This window comes from Lytechinus pictus, chromosome 2, assembly GCF_037042905.1.
Source record: "Lytechinus pictus isolate F3 Inbred chromosome 2, Lp3.0, whole genome shotgun sequence".
In the NCBI taxonomy this organism is placed as follows: domain Eukaryota; kingdom Metazoa; phylum Echinodermata; class Echinoidea; order Temnopleuroida; family Toxopneustidae; genus Lytechinus; species Lytechinus pictus.
This window is the reverse complement of record NC_087246.1, coordinates 2,909,524-2,935,958: the sequence shown is the minus strand read 5'-3', so window position 1 is coordinate 2,935,958 and position 26,435 is coordinate 2,909,524. Positions and strand designations below refer to the sequence as shown.

General features: G+C 35.9%; 1 protein-coding gene across 3 annotated transcripts; it reads right to left on the bottom strand.

Moving 5' to 3' along the window:
- Positions 1-1,725: 1,725 nt before the first annotated feature.
- Positions 1,726-24,707, bottom strand: LOC129255007 (ABC transporter B family member 1-like). Of its 3 annotated transcripts, none has more exons than XM_064107268.1 (9): positions 24,589-24,707; positions 17,537-17,683; positions 14,594-14,838; positions 11,734-11,982; positions 11,371-11,488; positions 7,525-7,760; positions 6,915-7,050; positions 4,623-4,846; positions 1,726-3,745 (listed from the first exon to the last, which is right to left on the bottom strand). In XM_064107268.1, exons 2-9 carry the CDS (start codon positions 17,640-17,642, stop codon positions 3,647-3,649), a joined length of 1,413 nt encoding a protein of 470 aa, XP_063963338.1. In that variant the 5' UTR covers positions 17,643-17,683; positions 24,589-24,707; the 3' UTR covers positions 1,726-3,646. The 3 variants fall into 3 exon arrangements, with proteins under 3 accessions (XP_063963338.1, XP_063963349.1, XP_063963360.1); XM_064107279.1 differs by lacking the exon at positions 24,589-24,707 and adding an exon at positions 23,170-23,258; XM_064107290.1 differs by lacking the exon at positions 24,589-24,707 and adding an exon at positions 23,175-23,237.
- Between the last annotated feature and the right edge of the window lie 1,728 nt (positions 24,708-26,435).

Here is a 26,435-nt window from a genome sequence, read left to right as displayed (position 1 = left end):
ATTAACTTTGTTTTTATCTATATTGCAGTGATGGTAAACATCATTGCAATACTATTTAGGATGCCATGATGTTCAATAATTCAAGCTTAAAAATTCAATACTTCACGGGTGAAGATATGGGGCCGTAAGCTGCAGGGAGATAATTATGTAGAATAATATTAAAATTAGATCATTACTCTAAAATAGATGAAATGTAATTATTATATATTTATTATTTATATTAGTTTGTACACTTAATGGCCTAACGGCAAAAGCAAATAGGGCCATGATATAGTCTTCTCCATCAAGAGAATTGAACATTATTTTCCTTTCAGGATTAATTGCTGGGCATTATACTCATCGAACTGTTCTAAGTCATTGCCCAGGCCTATGATCATGAAAAAGCAAGATCACTGACCCGTATAGTAGAGAATCATTGACAATGGCATGCTCAGCGCGTTCGCCACAGAGAACAATGGGAGAGACGCGCACAGACTTTAGTTCCCCATATCCGCTGTCGTGATTATAGTCGTAATTTCAATAGATTAACTTACTTCAAAAGACCGTTGGCCGGTCCGATGGGGAATCTTTTGTACTATAGTGTATTAAAGTGCGTATATACAGTAACTACCGTCCCGACTTCTTTTGTGCTATTTAAAAGATTTCTTTCACCACCATCGAGTAGCAATTAGCACGTAAAATCGCATAAAATACCTGACAAAACGGGTCTAATGTTCATGATTACCAGCATCACCATAATCATTACTATTACCTTTCATATATTTATAATTATAGAAAATATAAAATTGACATTGGAGAACGATTGGAAATAGATAATGAATGATGATGATAATGATAATAACAGTGATGATGATAATGATAATAATAACAATGAAGTGATATTAACGGACATGATAATACGAATAATAATATAAGTGAAAATGTTGATGATCAAATTATAACAAATGAAGATGATTGGTATATTTTGCGGTATAATGAACCATGTATAACATGAGACACATTTTTCCTTTATCATGTTTGTTATAAAAGGATTTTTATATCATGATCCTGAAATACATAGATTATATTTCAGTTTTCAAACAAAATTAAGAAGAGGGAGAATGGATGGCCTTTATCTAATTATGGAAAAGTTTTTGCTGGTTGCCAAGTCCGATGCAGTATCAATCATGATTGCATACCGAGGTCGATGCGATTTTTATATCAACGTCATCATCCCCCAGAGTTTATCAAGTTTAATTTGAGTTTGTGTGCATTTTCGCAAAAATTGAAATTTGTCATGTTTGTAATACGAGATTATTCTAATTTTAGAGTGCTGTATCATCCGAACTGCATGCCATCCCGGCTATATACGTACGTTTTGAATTCATCGCCTAATTCAATTTCTGGATGCATGATACCATGCACTGCAGTTAAAGCGGAATGTCTCGGTCATATGTCAAAACTTAAGGTAATAATATTCAAACATATCAGCTCTTTTTTTAACTGTGATCCATATCCACTCACAATTTTCATACAAATCTCGAATTTTCCGCTTCCGCTTCGCATCAGTTGCTTATTTGTATAACTATATTTTTCATGATTACAAAAATTGCTTAGAATTTTCATTCTTCAGGTAGAAATGTCAAGATTTTCAGCTCACGCTTCGCGCTCACATTATTAACTTGTTGAAATATGTAACGTTTTCACTTACGGATATTACAAGCAGCCGTTAACAGTTCCCTTTTTATCAGAATGATCAAAACTCATTTTATTCATCTCGTTTAGGATGACAAACATTGCCAGAATGCCACTTTAGGACAAAATACATGAAATAATAATTTAAGAAATATCTCGCGCCTCGCGCTCGCACTATTTAAAAAAGGCTTATGAGACTATGTTAGATTTATTTTGATTTATAAGAATAAAGCTTAGAATTGACAATAGGACTACCCCTTCAAACAAAACAAAAAATCAGATTTGAGCGGCTGATCGCGGGTCATGCCTTTTGTGGATAAAAAAATTCCGCCCGCCCCCCCCCCTTCATCGCTGTGATGCCAACACTGAACAGTTAAATGTTCTTACTCGCGATGAACATGAACAAAGGTTATTTTGCCGAAAGCATGAATCCAGTTAATGCTTATTTAACCACATGTCTATCAGGGTTTTTGTATGAAAAAAGATGAAAAAAAGATCGGGCTCAGTGTGATTTAAAAAAAAAATCTTACCCGCGCCTGAACATTAACCCTTAAAGGACTGGGCTATTTGAGATGTATTTAGGACTGGGGGGATGATGCCCCCCCCCTTCTCATATCGGCCGCTGTTCACACGATCGCGCCGAAATTTGGTACGCACATTCCTTGCCATATAAACTACAAGATAGTATTAAAAAATTCTGAAAATAATTATTTTTTATTTATTATGAATAAGATATGCAAATTTATTCATGAAAAGCATTATTTGCATATTTTACACCCAATTTCACTTCAAAGTTTCTTCTTTTTTTCTGATCTCATATTTGTAACCTTATTTATATTAAACCCTAAATTAATCAAGCAGACCAATTAGAACGACAAATATTCACCCTTTTATAATTATATTTCATCTCCCATAGACTTTGTACACAAATTATGAAAATGAGCCATTTTCGGCATGACATTGTCTCGTAAAAAGTCAAGTGACGTCGCGATGCTTATACCCGTATGTCACAAATTCGGTCTCAAAAGTTGCGCGAGACTTCAAAAAAAGGTCATAAAATTTTGCGGGGCTATCTGTTTGCGTTTCAGAAATATCGTGCGAAGTGTCGAAGGGGGGCATCATGCTCCCCCAGTCCTTTTAGGGTTAAGTTTTAGACGGTCAACACGGTCTATTCTTGAAACTAAAACAACATGTTCATGCTATTAAGCTCAATTAATCTATCAAAACAATCTAAATCTAGTTGAACTTGTTACTACTGAAGCCTGAAAGCAGGAAGTATAAACATTTGTAGAAGCGTAGCTTTTGGAAAATATAACAATTAAACGTACACGCCACTGAACTATTATCGGCCTTTGCATGGATCCTCGCATTGTCAACATAGAGGGCGCTCATGCAAAAACAACAAATCGGATAGTTGCTTGAGAGGATTCATCGAGGTGTCACTGTAAAAGATAAAAGAGCCGCGTCCGTTTTCGCTGCAAAAGGGCACGCTGGCGTCTTGAATGGCAAGAGCACTGACCCGTAGGAAAGAAAAATGGACAATGGCACGCTCAGCGGGTTCGCCGTAGATTATAAAGGTAAAGACGCACGCACACTTTTGACAACACGCCTAAAGATGCTACCAATATTTCCTTTTTTCCAATAGAAATCTAATGACCATATTTCTTTTAAAAAGATTACAGAATTTTACCACTTAATTTAAGAAATCTTAAATGTATCAAGACTAATTTAATGCACATGGTACAAAATTCATTGTGGGCTACAGCTCCTTGAAGTTCAAGGCAATGTTTCATTAAATATTTCTCAGTGGTTTTAACTGATGAATTAGCCAATCAGATGCAGGGATTTACAGTAGCTTATAACACATATCTGTGAAAATCACTGACAAATCTCTAAATGAACCACTCCCCTGATCTACACTAAGTTAGTTAAGCCATAATTCAGAAGATGGGTCATATTTTGAAACAATATACTAACATGTGAGTTGTCCAACAGAGATTCCCTGTGTCTGGTCTGTTTGATTCAAATGAACCAACTTGCCACCGTACCAAAGCACAAGTGCTATAGCTCCCTGGAAGAAGAAGATAATATGAAATACAACATCCTAACATTCTAAACCAAATGAATACAAACAAAGACTCTCTATATAGTTAAAGCATGTTTTGTATTGGAAACATTCTCTTTCAAAACCACTTAAAGGAGAGTTATTGTGCCTTCTTTACAAGTAAACAATCAATACATCCTCCACCAGACCCAGGAAGTCATTGAAAAAAGAGAGGAGAAAATCAATAAATCCCTCTTCACAAACAATACCATGGTCAAGTTCATTGTTAGGGATTATGACTCATAAAACCTATACATGAAATAAGTTCTTTTATCAGATATACTTTGATCAGATTATCATGATTTTCATATCAATAGATAACTTGTATATTGAACTGTCCGGGCTAATTAAACAAAAACAAAAACAATCATGCCACTGAGAAGCAAAATAAAGGATTATACTTATATTGGAAATGTAAGAAGAAATAGTTAATAAAACATAATATACTGTTCTTTATTACATTTCCCAGATTACATTAGTTATGCAATAAATTTATTTATGACACGAAAAAAGTCCATGAAACACTACAACTTTGCTACACAAAATTTCCTTTTAATATATTCAGATAAAAGTCCTTGCCCTCCATATAAAATAGGAAATTATACCACGTACAAAGGTTCACTGCTAAAATAGTGCAACACACAGAGGGTATACGGGTCAATGCCCCAGAGTTAATTCGGGCAAAGATGCTTGAGTAGGATAAAATTCTCATTATACATCTATCAAATTATGGGCTACAAACTAAGTCGTTCCATAAAAACAAATTCAACATAATTATAGAAAGCACAATATACAATTCACAGAACTAGGAACCAACAATTATCTGGTTTCCTCTGTCCCCTACCTGCATGACCAGACCAACAATTCCATTGAAGACACCATTGGCTGCAGAGATACGCTTTCCAAAGAAGTAGCTCTTGTCAATCTCTTTCTCATAGCTTTGAATGGCCTTGGGTTCTCCAATGAAGGACCGCACAGTCCTGATACTGGACAGGGCCTCCTCTGCAGCAGTTCCTGCATCTCCAAGGGCATCCTGGAAGTTCTTCTGGAAACTCTGAACGTATCGTCCTGTCAAAGATTATAAGGAGCATTTAGTGCAATCATTTTCAATTTGATAATCCCTGTTCATTTTCTGATTCGATTATTTTCATGCAAATTTTACCAGTATTTCCAGTGCATCGGTTGGTTGGGCGGAGGGACCATTAGGTCACAGTGATTGAGTTTGCTCTCCTCTTTCCTGGCCACCAACTGATGCACTGGGCAAACTGCTATCAAATATTGCACGTACCTGTATAATTTTTATGTCATTTTATGTAATGTTTGATATTGCTTTGTAAATCTTAAATATGTTTGAAGTGCCGAATAAATAATAAATAAATAAATAAATAAATAAAAGCTGAATCAAACTGTCAGCAAAACTGAAATAATAAATCTTCCTGTTAATGTGAGAGATATCAGAATTTTGAATAAGGAGAGATATAAGTCTTGCAAGAAACATTTTTTCAAAAGACAGAAAACCTGAAACTGGAGAGTTTCCTCTCTTGCAATGCCTGTATTATAAAAAAAAATTCTTTTAAACTTTTCAAAATTAGTATTTACTCAAAAGAATGTGGCCTTCTATATCTTTGCAAACAGCACTGGTATTTTTTAAGATGATACAGAGCAAATTTAACAATAACAATAATAATGCATCTCAACGAATCAGGCCAACCAACCCCAATGCTCAATAGGTAAACCAGATTCCTCTGTATTGTGTTGCAGTTCAAATTGTAAATAATACAATCTAAACTACATGGATTTGGAGTGGTTGGGGCTGGTCAGTCTCTTGATTTAATTTGGGTCCTGAAGATTTGTTTTTAGGTCTGAAATTGAAGTCTTTCAGATTGAAATTACATGTAGAACCTTGGGATTCGACTTGGATCCAGAATTTGATTGGTCCTTCACGAACACAGACAATCTAGATTTATTTTTAAGCCATACAGGTTAATGTGAGGGCAGATATATTTTCTTTAATGAAAACCCTATGTATAAAAGTCTTTAGCTTTCTGAAAAAAAATTATGTTTACTTAAAAACAAAAAAGCAAAATGATGAACAGTTTATCAATTTTTACCTATGTTCCACCACGAGTTACTTTCGTTGCTTATGAATATATTTTCATCTCAGTATTAAACTCTTTGGTACCGGTACTTCATTTTACTATTTTTTTATGTTCATGTGTCCTGCGTAATCAATAACATGGCCTAGTCCTGGAATCTATTTTACTATTTGTTATCTGATGGGCAATTCCAAGCAAAAGTGGACATTTTCCAAAAATTTATATTGCCTCTATTTCAAATCTGGATCAAATTTTTCTATCAAAACTCATATGGGATTTCATAAATACAAAAGGGAAACATAATTAGCCACAATTTTTTTTTCTTACGCATCTCCTTATAGGAGAATCCAAACCATACAAAAAATTCTATACATGGGACTAAAGGTATTGTTTTTTACTTAATTTCAATTTAACAGAAAACTATTGCTTGTTTTGTAAAATTTTCTTTTGGATAATCTGAAGGTCATCATTTAACATCATATCAAAAGAAAATTTTAAAATTTAAGTTCATTTTACGTTGCCTGTGTGTGAATATTTCAGATGTCACTCCGTAACCGGGTATGGGTTTATGTTTTAAGTTGTAATTAATGAAAACATTTACCAATTTTTTAATGTAATGCAGCGTATTAAAGCTAGAACAACATAGAATCCAGTCAATAACTTAACATTGTGATAGCCATTTAAACTTCACATAGTTTTTTAGCAATATGTTTTCTCCTCAAATATGCATGTCCATTTTACGTCACTCCGTAACCATGTTTTTGAATATTCATATCTCATTAATTCAGTGGATCAAAATAACAAATGTTATTATTTTGAAAAGTGGGTTTCAGCAACTATTGTCAGGTACCATTTCTTTGCAAATAACTATTTAAATATGGGTGATATCTTTGTTTGAATGCTAAAAACTTGTTTCTGAATGTCACTCTGTGGAACTGCCCTGATATATACAATGTATTTGTCTTGTATTTTACACTGTGACTTTATTGTTAAATGTTCAAGAAAGTAACACAAAACAATATAAATGTATCTGTACTTACCATACTGCACTGCACCAATTGCTATAATAGGGACTACAGAGAGTAAGACACCAGTAAGGGATGCACTCTGACTGAACATGATTGCAATGGACCCCAAGATTTGAAAAGAATATCTGACAAGCATTGAAATGTTCACCTGTTAAAGAGATCATAGAGAGATAGCATTCATTTATAGTGAGAGACAAAATAAGATGCATAATAAATAAATGAAAAAAAATGATGAAAATCCATATTTTATTGTTCGAAAATTGACATGAAATGAAATACTCAGAAAATTTGCTTTGCCAAATTGATCGTGGGCCCGGCAGCCGCTGTGCAGCGCCAAATCAACGAGGCTCTATCCCTTTAATCGTTGAACGCCAAACAGGGTAGCAGCAACTCCCATCTTTTAAAATCTTTTGGTCTGATGCGGCCGGGGTTTGAACCCGCGACCTCCCGGTTTTGAGACGGACGCTCTACCAACTGAGCCAACACACAAACAAAAGGGAAAAGAGGATGAGGAGGGACTTGATGGTTGTTATGAAAAGAAAGAATGAGATAGAACTGCCCTTGATAGTGAAATAATGTATATGAAATGTGAAAGGGCTAAGGTGAAGAAGACCAAGCTCACCGTGACGGCATTCTGCACCACTTGAGTGTCGGATGAAAGTCGGCTGGTGAGCTCACCAGTACGGTTAGTATCAAAGAATGCCACTTCCTGTCTTATGATGGCAGCAAACAGGGTATTCCTTAAACGACAGACCACACGCATCCCAGCCAGAGTAAAGGACCAAGAACGGACCATAGAGCAGATAGCGCCCCCAGCAAAGATGAGGAATAAAATGAGGACAACTCTGTTCACACCATCTATTTGTTGTCAAAAGAGTGTAAGAACAATCACAAAATTTCATCAAAATCTGATAACAAATAAAAAAGTTAGTAAATTTCGAAGATAAGCAATATTAATGAAAACAGATATATGCACAGCATCATAAATATTCATAAGTGTGCTGATGTCATGTTATGCACCCACTTTCCTTTTTCTTATGTTATTACATGAAACCATAATTATTTCATATTTCCATATATGGATAAATACATGTATGTCTCTCTTGAAACAAAATTAGTTACAGTCATGATTATCTTACACATTTAATCAGTTGTCAATAAATTTTTTTAAATTCTTGTAGACATAATTTGAATAAATATAATTTCATGAAATAAAATTCGAAAAAAAAGTAGGAATGTGACATAATCAGCTTGCTCATTGCATATTCATGAAGACATTCATAGAGAACTGTTTCACTAAAATAATGCAAAAACTTTAAAATGCCATTACTTTGTCATGTACCTTGCCCAATATATTGATGATATTTTCAGTGTTTTTGCTTGTCTGACTTTATTACATCATTAGTGGTTTAAATTCCCGGGGGGGCCACTTCCATTGACGAGTGGATACCATGCGCGACCAAGGGGTCTCGAAAAGCACCCTAAACACGTATTTTCCAAATTCTGAAAATGCACCCCTTAACAAGTATTGGCGTCTGAAACCCTACCCTTAACAAGTATTGGAAACAAAACGATACTCTTGGCAAGTATTCCCTGAAATGAACCCCTAAACAAGTACATCGATATTTGATTGTTATGTCACGAGTCCATCGGTCGTCGGTTTTATTTTACCTTTACAGTTTACACACCATTTGGTTTAGTACGGCCCCAGCTTCCACACCTCGCGCAAATCGGACTCTAAACACGTAGTGTTGGGGCAAAAAGGACATCCTTTATAAAACATTTTAATTTTGTTTTATCATTCCCCCAAATATGACCCTAAACACGTAGCTTTCCTAGCGAAATAGATACCCTTTTTTCATTATTTTTGTGTTTTTGACACCCTTATCACGTTACGTACGTAACGTGCCCTATCTTGAAAAAGACATCCTTTTTACGTGTTTTTTTGGTCGCGCATGGTATCCACTCGTCAATGTAAGTGGCCCCCCCCCCCCGGGTTTAAATTAAGCCTGAGTCGAATCGATTTTAAAATCGGTGCTTGATCGATGTCATCGAACGCCGGTGCAGATTTTGCAAAATCGGTGCATCGAAAAAAAAAAAAAAAAATACGTCGGCCGGCCGATTCATTTGGTTCACACAATCAAACATCAAAATAAACAGTAATATCCAACTTGACTACTACTTACTTCATTTACATTGCCCCCAAAATGAAACCGATTGTGTAAATATGATGCCTATTCACCATTTGAAGTTTATCTCGATCATAGTTCGAGTCTTACTCGCCTGCCCAGCTCGTCTGCTCGTGCCGAGATAATCTATGCACAATGAATTTATGAATGGAAGTCGCCATTGATCGTGCAGGCGCAGTACTGTGCTTTAATCAAATCAGAAAATGGCCGGAAAATTGACCGATCAACGTAAAGTAAATCTTGCTTTTTCATGAACAATATTAATATCATGACCATAGAACATGATTTAATCGTAATATTTAACAACAATTTGCATATGATAATCATTCATATGAATTTAGAGCTTGGTGTGAAATGTTTGTATTTTGTTTCAATTTTAAATGGCAGACATCACATGACGATCGACTTGAGTAAGTGCACTGCACTTGTCTAAAAAAGATAATTATCACGTCAGGATTGATTATCGAACATTGTCAACATGTAGAAACTCTTTTGAAGATCGTAATATCACCATATAATAATATTTTACATGACAAAACAGAGAAAAATTACGTTTGATATTTTTTCCCCATCAATTTGAAGCTTGTTTGTGCCCAACTTTGGGCTCTGATTTCATGAATGGAAAATATGTCAGACGTCATCGAGCGCGCATGCGCAATGTGCTTCTTTTCTTGGAGCTCGGAGACGTCCAGAGATAGATGGAATAACAAATAAAAATAATTCCAGTAATTCTTCCATCTGAACATAACATACTTTGCTGACATCGTCAATATTTTTAGTATGGCCATAAAATCTTATTAAATCGTAATTATTCAACATCCAATAATAATTTAAATTTAGAGCTCGATCCGAGACATTCGTATTTACTGTATTTCGATCACAAGCTCTTGTGTCTAAAAAATGGATTATCATTATCAGGATTAAGTCTCGAACATCGCCAGAACTCATATTCCACAATCTTTCCTCACAATCGTTATATCAGCATTGAATACCAATTCAAATGACCGTCCAGAGAAAATTACGTATTTATTCCCATCAATTTATTTGGAGCTAATTTTGGATCCAACTACCCCGCCAACTACACAATCTCAGGCAAGTTACAGCGCTCTCCCCGCTGTTTGCACAAGTTAGATGGCGCTGGCAAGCACGCCTGTCGTTTCGGGAGAGTGAGTGTACAGTACGTCGGGCTGCGGACGGGGCGGCTAGGTGTGTGCGAGTCTGGACTGCGAATGCTAGTTGACCGAAAATCATTCGGATCGACTCTGCGTGATTCATGTCTTTAATATTGTTTCATTTTAAACTTATATGTTATCATCTGCAAATATTATTGTTGAAGATATTTTGGGAAGAATTCTGCATTGCTCCCCGGCCTTTTTTGTGTTTTGTGATCATGGAAAATACAAACGAACTTTGCTCTGTCATCTGCTTTTGCAACAACGCTCACCCGGCCAGCGCAGACCGTCAGTGCATGTAGTGTATGCATAGCACATGCATCGACGGCTGGCCGGAGCAAAAAAAATGACTCGATTTTCCCCGCCTTCAAATTTCGATGCATCGATGTTCGTTCGAATTAAAGCTGTCGAACACCATATGACTCAGGCTTAGTTTAAATCATATCATTTTCAGCCTGGAGTACCCCTTCAAGTGTGATCCTCTCTGTCAGTTTTATTATCTCCAAGAACAACAATTACAAAGCAGCTTTTCAAGGATTTGAAATTAAACGTGTTAAAACGCAAGTAGAATAGTCCACTATAAAAAGTACAAGAGCCATTTTGCGAAGCAGCACGAAACAAATGTATCATGGACAAACAGATATCTTTTAGGTGAGGTACCTGATCACATGGGGGACAAAAAATGCTAGAGTGCAAAAATTGCAGCAATTGTACATGTAGGCCATAGTCATAAAATACTAAGCATCAGGAATGTCATATCAAATCTAGAACCCACTAAACTACTGTCTTTATCAGGATAAGTCCATTTAATCTTGTGTAAATATTGACATTATCTCTTTACGTAACAGGGACTTGATTAAATAAATGCCCATTCATGCCTTCACATTGTCTGGCTTATCATGTGATAACTACCAAATGATACACAGTCACAGAGACTGACTCATATTCAGACTATGAACCCTCAATGCGGTTATGTTTGTGATTTCCAGTCAGGATGGTAATGATCCGCTTTCTAAAAATAGTTTAAAAAACTCTATGAATGTAATGTCTGTAATGGTGGTATTGTTCACATACAATGAAACAATATATAAAGCTCCCCTGACTCACCCATTGTTTTTGAAGTGACTGCTTCATCTACAACCTTTCCAAAAAATAAAGGGGCTGCCATGGAAGATGCACTTGATCCGATCAAGCCAACCATTCCTAGTGATATCAAACCTACTTCCTAAAATATGAAAAGAAGAAAAGTTGTGGGGTTTGTAATAATGTGGTGGTTGTTCTATATCTTCTCAGAGTGAAACAAGATTAAATATTGAAATATGCTGTAAGTCAACACACAATAAAATATCCAGTCAATCATATGAGTTTGGATAATTTAGAAAAAAAAAAGAAACACAGAAAGGTAACAGCTTTAAAAGGCAATAAAGAGATATATGTATTGCCACTGGAAACTAGGTTTAGTTCACTTACTGATTTAGCAAGAGACAACACTCTGCCCAGATCAGCTTTGCTTTCTTTCTTCTCCTTCTTTTCATCCTCATCATTGAGTCTGTTTTCAATGCGGATGATCTGCAACTTCCGCATAAAGTAAGGTCCTGCCAACGATGTAATCAACTCCAGAAATGAGAAGGCAACCGAAGATATCACAAGGATGTTGTAGGTAATATGCATCAGTTCATATTTGGGGTTGTTCAGAATAGCATTTAACACAAGGCCACCCTATATAAATAATATATAAAAATAGATATGAAAATATCGACATAACATCACCTCACCAAAAGTAAGAGCTACGTCTTTCACAAAGGAAACCCACAAGCCCTTTCCATCACATATATTCATATTCCAAATAGGTGAAACCATTGTGTAAGAAATTCACTGTGTTTATACAAAGCTCCACATTAACTTTTTTTGGTGGTGGCCCATTCGGGCCACCAAAACCATCAAATAATTTTTTTTGGTGGCCCGATATTAAAGTTTGGTGGCCCGAAAAATATCAAGAAACACATTAAAAATTAATAAAACAAACTTCTGAAATATTAATTCTGCAGCCACTACCACTAAGTTACTTTCACTTAATTATCTTGTACAGTATGTAAACCTTGTTTGCTGTTATTTTACTTTGCTAATTGGCTTGTGGTAAAATGTAAATTGTTTCTATCGTTGTAAAAATGAAATGATTGAAAGAGAATAAATGAATTTTATTGTTCGCAGGTTGTGTGGACTTTTTTTTTTTTAATCTCCGTATAGACACACACTCATAATGGTAAAGTAAATAAATAGTGCGTAGCAAACTCAGATAGATGTACAAAACAATGGTTTTTCATTTCTTCCTCTTTGAATCCTAAAACCTAGATTATGCAGGCCCCAAATCCAGTTTATTTCTGTTTTCTCTTTTGCAGCATATTATAGCAGGAGAAAATCACAGAAAAATATGCTGCAAAATTAGAACAATGCATAAAAGGGGGAAACAAATGAAAATAATTTTCAAAAAGTATATTACAAAAAGAAAACAAAAATAATAAAATAAGTGAAATAAAACAAAAGAAAGACAATGAAGAAAGAAAAAACAAAGAACAGGGGAAAAAAAAAAATTTAGAGAGAAAAAAAAGAACCGAAAGTGAAAGAAAAATGAATAAAACAAAATTAATATATTAAATCATGGGGAAACTTTTGAAAGGGGAAAATTAAGAAGCCATTACGAATATTTTTTAACAGCTGTGCATGGCAACAGTCTATTCTGACTGGAATATAATTAAAAGCCAAGCAAATAATTTTCACTTACCTTCTGGGAATGGCACATTTCTATTTTTATATCCTTTAGTTTGTATTATTTTATTTTCAGTAGAAACATATTTTTTAATCAGACATATTCAATGGGAAGGGGTATAAATGGTTTAACCACTGAAAAAAAAATGAAAGAAAAAAAATAAGAAGAAAACAGCAAAAGTTATATCTGGAAAAAAAGTGTGAGAAAAGTCCTTCCCTATATTTGCCAAAATGTTGGAAAAATTCACATTTCATATCAATGAAATGCCTTCCCAAAGTGTTTACTTTCTCAATTGGTTTAAGAAGTCATTTATAAACAAGAAAGAAAGAAACTGTCTGTTTATTTTTGGCTAGAAAAGACACAGCTTCGAAAGAAACCAAGTATCAACATACATACAAATGCACACGTGGGACTGTAATGTACTTGCCTATGTATTTTATGTGTATTAATTCATTTGGAAATCGGTCTTTTGTAGTCAAAAGAGAGGTCATAATTCCTCTTCCTAATGCTTGCAAATAATCAGGGTACACCAAATTTTCGTAATATAGACTGTAGAATGTCATTTCATTGGTGTAAAATGTGACTTTGACTCAGATTTTCAAAGTTCTGTGGAAGATTTCTTAGCAGCAACATTTTTTATCGCAGCTCCCGGAGTCTGAATAGGGTGAGCTAGATCTAGTATAGAGCACAGCTGTATGCAGCGCAGTGGCTTCATGCAAAGCTCACGCCAGCCGGCCGGCGCGGCTGGCTGGATAATAGCTACTGTATGCAATAGCTGTAGGCCTAATATGCAAACTTTGTGTGTGTGTATTTGTGTGTAGATCAACGAAAAGGGCGCATGACGAACTGGGTTGCAATTTGAACTGTAAAAAGTTGATAAATGCGTGCAAAATCGGGAGAAAAATTGCGCTACTTTGAAAATTATTGGTTGCCCGATTCGGGCCACCAAAACTTAACATTTTATCAATAATGGTTGCCCGAGGTGAATTTCTGGTGGCCCCGGGCCACCGGGCCACCGCTAATGTCGAGCCTTGGTTTATAGATCATATAGTGGGATTCAAAGTCATCACACTTTCAGAAGGTTTCCCATATCCTTCATAAAAGTGAGGGTTAGCAATGAAAAGACAGTTGAAAGGACGAAGGTAAGTGACTTTTCATATAAAGACATCTTTCATTCTCTGATCTTCACTACATATTTCAATGGATTACCTCGATATCGTGTTATGTAGATTATAAATCACATCCATATGTACATGTAGCTTAAGAATAAAATGTAGATATCTATGGATTAATGTCTGTCTGAAATAAGCAGTGTGATAAACATAATAGGCCCAGGTAAAGAACATCTAAAAGCCATAAGGTTTTGAAAACAGCATGTTAAAGGATTTCTCCTCCCCCTAAAATAAATATATCATTTGCTGGAAAAAGGGACAACCAAGATAGAGCAGCATAGTAGCCTGATTACATGCAAGAGAGTACCCTATTAAGAGATTACTTGAAAACACAATAATTTCAATATAATCTGATTCTAGTTGAATATCTATATTCCTTGTAAGAGATTACCTTCGTTGTTGTGTATGCCAAGCTGAGAAAACTGAAGAAAATGGTAAACATATGGCTTGACTTCTTCCATGACTTAAGAGAAGCATCAAAGGGATAATCCAAGAGAGCCAGTGAGTAGTCTTCCATCTTCGTGAAGGCATAGAAGAGAAAGAGCATCTTGAACAGGCCCAAGAGGGCTAACTCAAATGTAGAGCCAAGGATAGTCCATTGCGTCACACTGCTCTCAAGGTAGTTTGTATGACCACCTGTATTTAAGAGAAATTAAAAGAGATTTTCTTATCAGATTTAAAAAAAAAGAGAAGATTACATCACTGGTATACAGATGGGGAGCTGGGGGCAAAGGCCCTCAAAAGTTTCATGACCAAGAAAAAAATTTGAAAATGAAAGTAAAGAAAAAGGTAAAATATGATATTATTTATGTAACATTATGTCATTGAATTCTATCACAAAATAAGATTATTGTATCCAAAGGTCAAAATTTAACTCACTTGCTTCACTCGCTTGAAGAAAATATTTCAGTAATCTTGCCCCAAACGTCATGTCTGGCCTCTTCAAAAATTTTTGCTCATAATGCCAATGGGTTACATGCATAAATTGTCAAGTGTAAAATAAGAACTAGGTGTAAAAAGTAATACAGACATGAGTGGAGCCACCAAGTTTTCATCACCTTAGCCTCAGGGACTAGAGATAGAGATCTTACTATACGAGGCTATGTGCAGAACATACAGTGCATTTGTTTGCTCGTCATAAAACTGAGTGGATCAGCATTTGACTATTATCAAATTCCCCACAAAAACCTGATGATATGACTTTATACCAATTGAATCTGGTATTATTTCAAATGACAGAACAAGGGAGACAAGTCATCAGAACATACGTGGTCTTATCAAAAGGTTTACCCACGAGGAAACCAACATTACACAGAGGAAAAAAAAGAATCAAAAAACAAAATCCATCTATAGACATGGGTGTCAGATAATAATAAAATAAAAATCTGAATGCCTTAGGGTCCGTTATATGTTTTTATCACTAAAAAGAATGTTTACATCAAAATGGTGTACATTTCAAATAATCATTCCATATTCATAATATTCAATTTTTAGTGATACATTTTTCCATGTTACTCTTATTATGCATGGGAGGAATAATGTTAAAGGGGAATCCAACCCAAATAAAAAGTTTTAGAGGAAAATAAAAAAATTAGACAAGTAAAAAGGTGAAGGGTTGAACAATATCAGACAAATAATAAGTTCTGATATTTGTTTTAAGTTGTAAAAATATCATGATGCAAACTTTAAGTTGGCCGCATTGGTAATGATATAGAAGGCAAGGACTACTCTTCCATTTACTCCAATAAATAAAATGGCTATAATTTTGTCTTTTTTTCAAAAGTTTTACTTCAAATTATATTTTTCTTTTATGAGGACATAAAAAATACGCTGCCTTGGTAATATTTTGATAAATGCTCCAGGGGATAAGGTACTTAGAAGAAAACCCACAAATCCCTGATAATTAAGTACATTGCCTATGAGAAAGTTTTCCCTACCACTTGTCTTAATTTACTTAACCAGTTGCCAATTTGAAATTTGCATAGTCTGAGGGATCCCAATTTTAAAACAACCATAACTTTCTTATTGGTTGTCCAATTTCTTTTAAATGTTCACCATTCTCTTTTATTTTTTTTCTCCTCTCTCACACAACTAAATGTTGGATTCCCCTTTAAAGACCAGGGGCCCGTTGCATAAAACTTTTTACCTGAGAAAACTCAGGTTGTTTTTACCAGAGTTTTTGCCCTGTGTTAAAGTCAATGGCAGAAATCAGACTAACCTTAGTTTTCAGTTTTTACCAGAGTTTTCTCAGGTAAAAAGTTTTATGCAACAGGCCCCAGGGTGGTATTCTGAGATCCATTTTATCTCAGATGAAATAAAATATTTTTATCTCCGTTAAAATCAGTGAGATAAAATACCCTTAAACTCTCCAAATTGGTATTCTGAGAACAATTTTATCTTCATTTTATCTCTGTAAGACACACCTATTTTTTAATCAATATCCAATGAGAAACACGCTTTTATAGCTCTCTCACCTCACTCAACCAATTGAAATCCATTCCGCCAGGTGTGGCAAAGGAGTGAGATTGCATCAATTTATTGACTTCAAATATGCTTGCACTATACTCTAGTGCGTCTTCACAGAGATTTCTCTTTAAAAAATGACAAGAATCTCATTCTTTTTCAAAGTCTCAATCGCATCTTTTCAAGCATCATTTCAAAGACAATATTAATCAAGAAAAGTCTTATGAAATAATTCCTGATTATAGAGGAATAACGTTTTAGGTGTTATTCTGAATAAATATAATTCACCTAGAAATATTGATGAAATCAACGTCGCGGAGATAAAATAGCTCCTACCCTCTTTCAAGTCTATTTTACTTACTTATTTATTTTTTCTTTTTTTTTAAACAAACAAGTGCACGCCAAGTTACAAATAATGCATATAGCATTTATTTGAAAGCAGGATAAAAGAGCATTGTAGTTTGTACATTAAATGCCTTGCTCACGGGCATATGTGCCGCGGCCGGGGATTGAACCCCGGTCTTTCTCTGTATAGCCAGGCGCCTTAATAGACCACTCGGCCACGGCACCTCCACATTTGATTTTTTCTTCAAAGTAACATAGGTGCTCGCACTTCATCCGCGTTGCAATGGTAAGATATGCAATGTGTATGTCTACGCAAGCATTGTTCTGTCGTGTATCACCTATAGATACGCAAGATAAAATATATGTGCAGGATAAAATTGAAAATTTTATCTGAGAGATAAAATGTCATCTCAGAATACCATTCTCATTTTAAGAGATAAAATAAGATATTTTAAAGATAAAATGACCTCAGAATACCGCCCCAGATTTACTAAAATCAAGATGCACAATGTATCATAATACTCACCAGTTACCCATAGAGCAAGAGACGCAGAGCCATCTAAGAAAACTAGAAACCTTGCAAATGTACTGAATCTCCAAAATGGCATTGAGTATCGTACTTTTGCCATCATGTACTTGTCTAGTTGGATAAATTTTGAGTATTAATCCCCTCCTGTAAAGAATAAAGACAAAAAGTATATATATTTATTATTTTCTCAATATGCTTTTAGTTTAGTTGTTAATTATGAAACAGTGTAATGCGCGATAATAACATGTACCCAGGAGGTCTTGGATACATGTTTTGCCCACAGAGAATGTACTGCAATGTCTGATTCCTATGCAAACTAAAATCTCTATATTATGGAGCTACTAAACTATTTCTTTTTAAATCTTGAAATGACATTTTAAATTGTTAGTTTGGCCAAGGAGGGCAGGAAAGGAGTTGTTCATTCTATGGAAGCCCTGCAAGTAGATCTAGATGGAAATTAGATCCAAACTTTGTTAATGACATTCTTTTTTTTATAAAGTCAGATTCACTGAAGATGATCTCGCCATTCCCCAGTTTTGCATCTCTTTTTATGCATAGATCTTCAGTTGACCTTTGCTTTGCTTTGCAGAGAACTTGACAAGCATCTAACATGCCTTGCATGACCAGCACAAGGAGCAAGCATATTGAGAATGCCAAGATGTAGGATTCACTTTCACTTTGTCCAAATTACTTATTTTTACTCATAGGCAACATGTAGCTGGTTGCATGTCATTAGTTGAGTGCACTAAAAGGCTGACCTTAAAATCTATATTTTTGCTAATACTTTTGCAATACCTGACTCAAATTTAATGGTTAATATCAAATTTAATACTCTATCATAGCCCCTAATTTCAAAACAAGATATCATATGTTGACAGATTGGGTGAATGTTGTACACAGACAATTACACATTGAAAATGGCCAAATGGAAAAAAAAAAATTCTGACCTACACTTTTTTGCAATGCATGGCTCATTCATATTGAAGATAGATCTATATTTTAATTCTTTCACATCTCAAAATCTCCTGTGAATTGTCTAGTGAATATTGAAACAAGAAGAGTGTAAATTAAGGCTTAAGTGTGGATGGGAGGTGAACTAGGTGGATGCTGGAAATAGACACCATAAAATGTCTGAATGCATGAAGGATTGAAGAGACCAGGGTTGAAAAATGGAAGTGAAATATGTTACTAGCATGGTGTGTACTGTATGTGAGCTGGGGGTGGGATGACATAAACATAAGGGCAATTCCATGAACTTTAACTCAACTTGCAATTTTATTGAGAAAAACAGTAAAAATTCACCTAAAGATTTCACTTGAATTTAAAAAATAATCAAAGAATGGTTAGCAGATGTTTAATTGATTTTTAGAATATATGGGGCATTAGTTTTGAGTTGCGAAAAAGAAAAAAATGTCCTCCAATTCCATGAGTGGGTAAAAAGCATTCCACCCGACTGCTTAACAAGAATTTTTTTTTTTAAGTTTGATTTTTTTTACTATTCCCTTCCATTCAAAATTTGCCAAAGGAAATTCTCTTCATACTCCTTGTACTTGATAAGAAACAAAAAGTAGTAGCTGTATACATGATATGGTTTTAAAATAAATGAGGCCCCAAACCTGTAACATGAGTAATGATGTGCAACGTGAGTAACATAAAATTGTAATATTAATATGTTTTTCACAGGCTATGGTACAGTATTCTTTTACTTTGTGACTAAGGGGTAAAACAAAGAGTTTAGTCCATTAATGACCCTTTTCAAGTGGTCATTAATATTGTCATTAAAGAGAATCTGCCAGTTGTGTGATAAACGATCACCAAATAAGTTTGATCAAAGACCAATTAAACGACTACCCAAGTGTTTTTATGCATATTGTATACATGAAAAAAAATGTGCCAAATGGCTCTTGAAGAATATGTGTAATTGCTGAGAAATCAGCAAATAAATTCCATCATATGTCAGGTATTTTTCCAAGCAACATTATTACACTGTCCCATGTATGCTTTTCTGTGTTAGTAACCATAAGAGTTGTCAGTTATTGTACCATCTAGATCTATGATAATAGAATGACAATGAACTTGATTTAAAGACTTTTTGTGAAATAATTGTTTTCTGCAACTACATGTATGGCAGTGTATCCTATTGCCGGACACCTTTATTTCAGTGCTTTAAAAATGACAACTAGAGGAAATACAATCAAGAAAAAATCACACTTGCTATTCCAAATATTGTGAAAATTTTGAATATGATAAAATTATTTTATATTTACCAACCATTTTCTTTGCATCGCAGTTGCCGCATACCCCTCCACGAAAAACAATTATTTTCGTGCGCGACAAATTACATCATGATTCCGGACGCGCGCCGGACGGGTAAAGATATCTTTGATTATAATGATGTAAGAACAAATTTGTGTGATTTTTTTCTTCTTATATCATATCATGAGTAAATTCTAAGTTTTTATTTGCTTTTTATATCGAATCTGAGCAGATGTTGATAATAAATTAGTGTTTGATAACTTATTTTATTTTTTCTTGTTAGCTGCATGTTCCATGGCACTTTCCAATAATATATGCTCGCGTTCGTATCGTGACGCTCGTCAAGTTCTATCGATGCGCTGCCGATCGACGGCTCTACTCACAGTAAACCTCGCGCACGGGTACCTTGAGAACTAGCCGTCGACGGTCACCCACAATCAGTAGAGGCGCACGGCCAATATGGGAGACTGTCTCCCATGTGGGAGATTATCTCCAGTATCAGAGACTTTTGTAAAGAATTTGGGTATCCAATTTCAGAGACAGTCTCCAGTGTGGGAGATCAATTTCCTTTGTTTACATTTGCTGCAAAAGGATTACCTTGGCGGCAAATAAAATTGTGATAAGCAGATTCTTCATGAAAAATTACCCCTTTTCACCGTCTACTTTAAAAATTCACCGTCTACTTTTGTTTTGATAAGGATTTTTGTTGTCATTCACACACAAAACAATGGGCTTCTGACCTCAGTGAGACAAAATTTTGGGTGGAAAAAATCATGCTTTTGTTGGTGTTGTTTCTTTTGTCCTTTTGCAAAGCAAGTCTCCAACATGGGAGATTGTCTCCCATATTGGAGAGAGTCTCCCATATTGGCCGTGCGCCTCTACTGACAATACACCACACCTCATCATTCGATCGAAGGAGTGGACGAGATTGAAATTCGGCAAATCAGGCCCATATTTCCGTTAGAAAATATATCAATTGTTAATGTAAAACTATGTTATATGATATTTTAAGCATTTTCTGTCATTTTAGAGATAAATAAGGTAAAAGTTGGATTTTTCGCCTTGTTTTTGCAATCTTGTTCTATGTATTGCTCTGTGAAATTGAATTGCGGAAGTCTTACGGTACGAAATTGTTTTCGAACGCAGTAATATGCGCGTCCGGAATCATAATGTGTCCGGTCAATACGTGACTAGGCCTAGGCCTATACATCATTTAAATATTGACATCTAAACCGGATGGATGTAGCTATAATCATTGTCCTATCAAGTTTACTGTTTAGTTTTAAGCCTTTCTCAGACTTTTCATCAATGAAGATGAATAAATTTGTATCTTTGGTTATAATAAGTCTGCATGATTATTGCATATCTATGCCTGGCCAAATGCTTCGATACCTGATATGGTGAGACTACCACATATCGACCACCTCTTTTGAAACCGACCACCTTGCGCGCGTTAAAATTATTGCGTATTACAAACGATACGCGCGAGAGAGTAGGCGCAGTGTCCATAGAAACGGTAAGAATCGAATTTACAAGAAAAAAAGAAGCAACAAAAAGTAAAAATTTTGTAGAATTAATCAAAATTGTATTGACCAAACCCAAAACCCGCTGAAAAACCAAGAAATCCGATAGGAAACGGCTTTAGAACAAATATCCGTCGTCAATCGTCGATTCATGCGCCGGAGCTCGCAGTGGAAGTAGTGAAGCGATCATTTATTTAGCATGTTGACGTCATGGAACTGATTTGAAAGAGTAAAAATGTTTCGCCACCGCGACAAGAATCGGCCGTAAACTTAGTGTACCGCGGGTGGTCGGTTTCAAAAGACGGGTGCAAATGAGCAAATGGAAAATCGTCGCATTCGTTGATCGTCGATATATACGCGGATTGAATCGGAGTCGCCGAGCGAAACATGGGAATCTGATCTGCTCAATTTTCTGCACAAATGAGACGAAAACTGGGTAAAATTGATGAATATTTTCGCAGATACGATGCTTAGAAGATTAGGTGGTCGATAAGGGGTAGTTCCAACCATACCACCACCTAACTTTTACCATAAATTTATTATCAGGATTATCAGTAGAGGCGCTGGTCCAAAAATTGGGATTGTCCCAGAAAACAAGGATATCCTCATAAACCAAGACAAATCATGTCTTGATAAATTGAGACTGTCCTTGTTTATGGGGACGTTTTTTTTTCACTTCCCTCTACGGGACAAAGACAGCAATTACGGGAATTGAGAGTGCTAAAAATAGATTCAGTGACCTCAATTCCCCCCAGTTCACCGTCTATTTTTCATGACTTACTGTCTTCCCATAATCTTGTTATGAAACCCGATATGTTTACATTGACTAGCACACTTGATTGGTGTCGGCACTTGACAGGTGAATGAACTTTCCTAGATTTCTTGTGTGAAGAAATCCTTATAAACTGAGACAGTCCCTGTAAACTGGGACGATCCCAATTTTCTGACCAGCGCCTCTACTGATTATGGACTTTTTTTATGGTAAATTACTTTCAAAAAATTATTTCTAATAGGCCTAGGGCTAGGCCTACATTAACCCAGAGAGCTCCCGCCCGCGCAGCGGGCGGGAGCCCAGAAGCTTACCGTGTATTTTACCATTGTCACCGGACTAGGGTGATTTATGGTCTAAATATTTCTCCAAATGAATTGTGAAAACAGAAAGTATACAATTACCACGATTATATGGATGAAGGTCTAACGAGTGGCAGATTCCTGACATCTGGGCACAGTCTGGAACCTCAAAAAAACGAAAAGTTCTCTCCTTCTACCCCGTCTCGATCGGCCATTTTTGTTAAAAATCGTAACAAAATGGCCGATCGAGACTGGGTAGAAGGAGAGAACTTTTCGTTTTTTTGAGGTTCCAGACTGTGCCCAGATGTCAGGAATCTGCCACTCGTTAGACCTTCATCCATATAATCGTGGTAATTGTATACTTTCCGTTTTCACAATTCATTTGGAGAAATATTTAGACCATAAATCACCCTAGTCCGGTGACAATGGTAAAATACACGGTAAGCTTCTGGGCTCCCGCCCGCTGCGCGGCCGGGAGCTCTCTGGGTTAGGCCTACATGAAAGTTTCATGTAGGCCTAGGCCTATTAGTATTAGAAATAATTTTTTGAGTTAAAAGAATAAATGATTAACCTGGATAATAATTACAGATGAATAAAAGCATAACAAATAATAGACCAAAAGCTTCAGTCTCTGTATTTTGGTTGTTCCGCTGAACTACGTTGGCTCCACTCACCATACATAAATCATGGTAAATGGGGATTACAGTAAAATGTCAGAAATTGTTGAATAAATCCCCAGAAACGACGGTTATTCCTGTCTAAACAAATAAATACACTTACTGTACCAGGTCAACACTGTCCGCCAGCAGAAGATAATTAAGTTAGAAGATGACCGACTAGACTCAGAGTCAGACTAACGTTAGGCCGGCCGAGCGCGAGACTTACAGAACAACCACAAATTGGCATCTCGTACGGTACCAGGGGCCGATTGCACGAAAGGGTCTTTCCAAGGACCGTCTTTCGTGTCGCCCATCTTTTATGATACGCCATGTGAAACGCATTTCAAATAAATTATCTGCAAATATATTTTATTTGTCCGTTAAAATAAACAAAATATTTGTTTATAAAATGATGTGATATCTCATGAAATTGTATAAAATTTGATTTAAAAGCAAGCTTACGAATTTTATTTGTTTATCATAAATTTCAGAAACACCCCGCTTATAGCGCATCATAAAAGATGGGCGACACGAAAGACGGTCCTTGGAAAGACCCTTTCGTGCAATCGGCCCCGGTTTACCGTGTACCCTCGAGTCATCCAGGGGCCGATTGCACGAAAGGGTCTTTCCAAGGACCGTCTTTCGTGTCGCCCATCTTTTATGATACGCCATGTGAAACGCATTTCAAATAGATTATCTGCAAATATATTTTATTTGTCCGTTAAAATAAACAAAATATTTGTTTATAAAATGATGTGATATCTCATAAAATTGTATAAAATTTGATTTAAAAGCACGCTTACGAATTTTATTTGTTTATCATAAATTTCAGAAACACCCCGCTTATAGCGCATCATAAAAGATAGGCGACACGAAAGACGGTCCTCGGAAAGACCCTCTCGTGCAATTGGCCCCAGAGTTATTAATAGACTCTGCAGTCATCCAAGGCCTATCGTGTTGCTGCCCTCTCCTTTTGTTGGCCGTGAATTACATGAATTAGGCCGAACGATTTCATGATTTTATTTTTACACAAATTTTTGTTTCTCCGGCCTCATGAGGTAAGCCAAACCCTAAAATCTTGGATTTTGCCCAGAATATATTCCAAAATTATCATCCACAACAAAAATTTGGGGAAAAAACCTCTGAAGATTTGGAACCGAAGGCAAGAATACCGAGTAGGAGTAGGCCTAGGCCTACATATGTTAGGCCTAGACCAAAAGCTTCAGTCTCTGTATTTTGGTTGTTCCGCTGAACTGCGTTGGCTCACTCACAAAAGCTTCAGTCTCTGTATTTTGGTTGTTCCGCTGAACTGCGTTGGCTCACTCACAAAAGCTTCAGTCTCTGTATTTTGGTTGTTCCGCTGAACTGCGTTGGCTCACTCACCATACATAGACTGAAGCGGAGGGGGCCCCTACCTACAGCCAACGTATAGTGAACTAGCGTTTTATAGATCGCGATTTAAAACTTTTTTTAGGCAAAATTGACATTTTCATGGTTTCCATTATCAGTGTAATATAGATAACTTAAGCTAATTGCATACCTTGGGCCGGAGTTATTGAAAAAAATCCTCTGGATGATTGAGAAATCTGTCATCTAAGACATTTTCACCTGACCTGACGGGTTTTCTTGCAAGTTGCCATCTTGAATGACGTCATTATCGTTATTAACTTTTTCATGTCTCGATTTATCGCGATTATAACTAGTATCGTTTATCTTCGTGTAGTGTATCGTATCGTATTATTTTATTCGTATATTGCCATGTATAACGTTAGGTGTGCTGATTGCTGGTGGTAATTTTATTTGATTCATTAATTCATTTTAGTAATTATGGCTGACTACTGGTGTTGTAATTGTGACCGTAATTTGAATAATCATCCTAATAAAAGAAGATCTTTGAATGCAAAATTGGATCACCGTGATTACACCACTGCTGACGCTGTCGAATCATTGGGAATTAAAGTGACACCAGATCAAAAATCAAAAAAATTCATTTGCGACAGATGTTGCAGAATAATTTCAAAATTATCTGAAAGCAATTCAAATGTAATTGAAAATAAATCCAAATTAAAGAAAATTAGTAGAATCAATGTTTACCTGGGGAGGAAAGTGAAAGTGACCAGCTATGCTTCGCCATTTCTTCGGAAGAAACGAAGAAGACTGAGCCTATATTTTGGTGAAAAATTCCTGCGCTTCCACAGAGATTCCAAGTTATGACAGCCCCTCCCCCATATTCACGAAAGTGTATATTTAAAGGATGTTTGATTCGTTTAAGGTCCATAGTTATCATCATATTTAAAAGTCATTGGAATCTTATATTAAAAAATTGAATTATTATAAACATATTCCCATTACGCAGTGGATATAAATTAACCTCTGCAATAAGCTAAACGTAGTGATTGTCAAGGCCAAATTAGATTAAGCGCGGGGCAGAGCGGCCGAGTGAGAAATTTTTCATCTTTAAAATGGAAAAACTTGGCAAATTTAAGCACCTTGACTGCATTTAAAGATAAATCCACATACTAAAAGTTATTGACCATTTGATAATTAAAGAATATTTTTTTTCTGTGTTGAAAAGTGTGGGGGGAGGGGATGCATACCCCCACCCCCCTCTGGATTTACGCTCGTGTCATGAAGAGTAGACATATCTCACCAATCAGTGGAGTGACTACGGGGGACATGGGGGCACCCCCCCCCCCCTCGGCTGGCAAAAATATTTAAAAAACGGGAAAAGGAGAAAAAGAGGGAGAAGGGAAGAGAAACGTAGCTTTTGAGATATGTACATGGATATGGATTCCTAGAATAGGCCTATTGTCCTTAAAATGTCCCTGTTTGGGGTCAATAAATACAAACATTTCAGCAGTTTTGCATTGTTTAGCGAGACGGGCACGTATCATAATTACAAAAAAATGCTTGTGTCCCTTTTTAGGTCTGAATATCAAAGATTTTCAGCTCGCGCTTGGCGCTCGCATTATTTTTTATCAGTAATATACATATCCGTTTAATGGCACTGCCCTTAAAATGCCTCTATTAGTATACTCATTTTTTTTTGCTGGTCCCCCCATGCCGTGACACACGGTACGCCACTGTATGGCCAATGCACTAATGTCAACGTAAGCACGGACTGGAAATGTTTTATATTTAGACCTTAAATGCGGCAAATGTAGTAGTCATTAAAAAAAATCAATGTCACTACATACAATAATTTTGAAAAATCCGAATACAAGGAAATATATTTGGTGTATATTTATGGACTTGGAAACGGGATGATTTAGAACCATTTAATCTCCTTAAACAGGATTATTTATCTCATCAAACAGACAACGCAAGCACCAGTAGGGACTAACATTTAAGCAAATTATGTTTCATAAATAGTTCTGAAATAAAAAT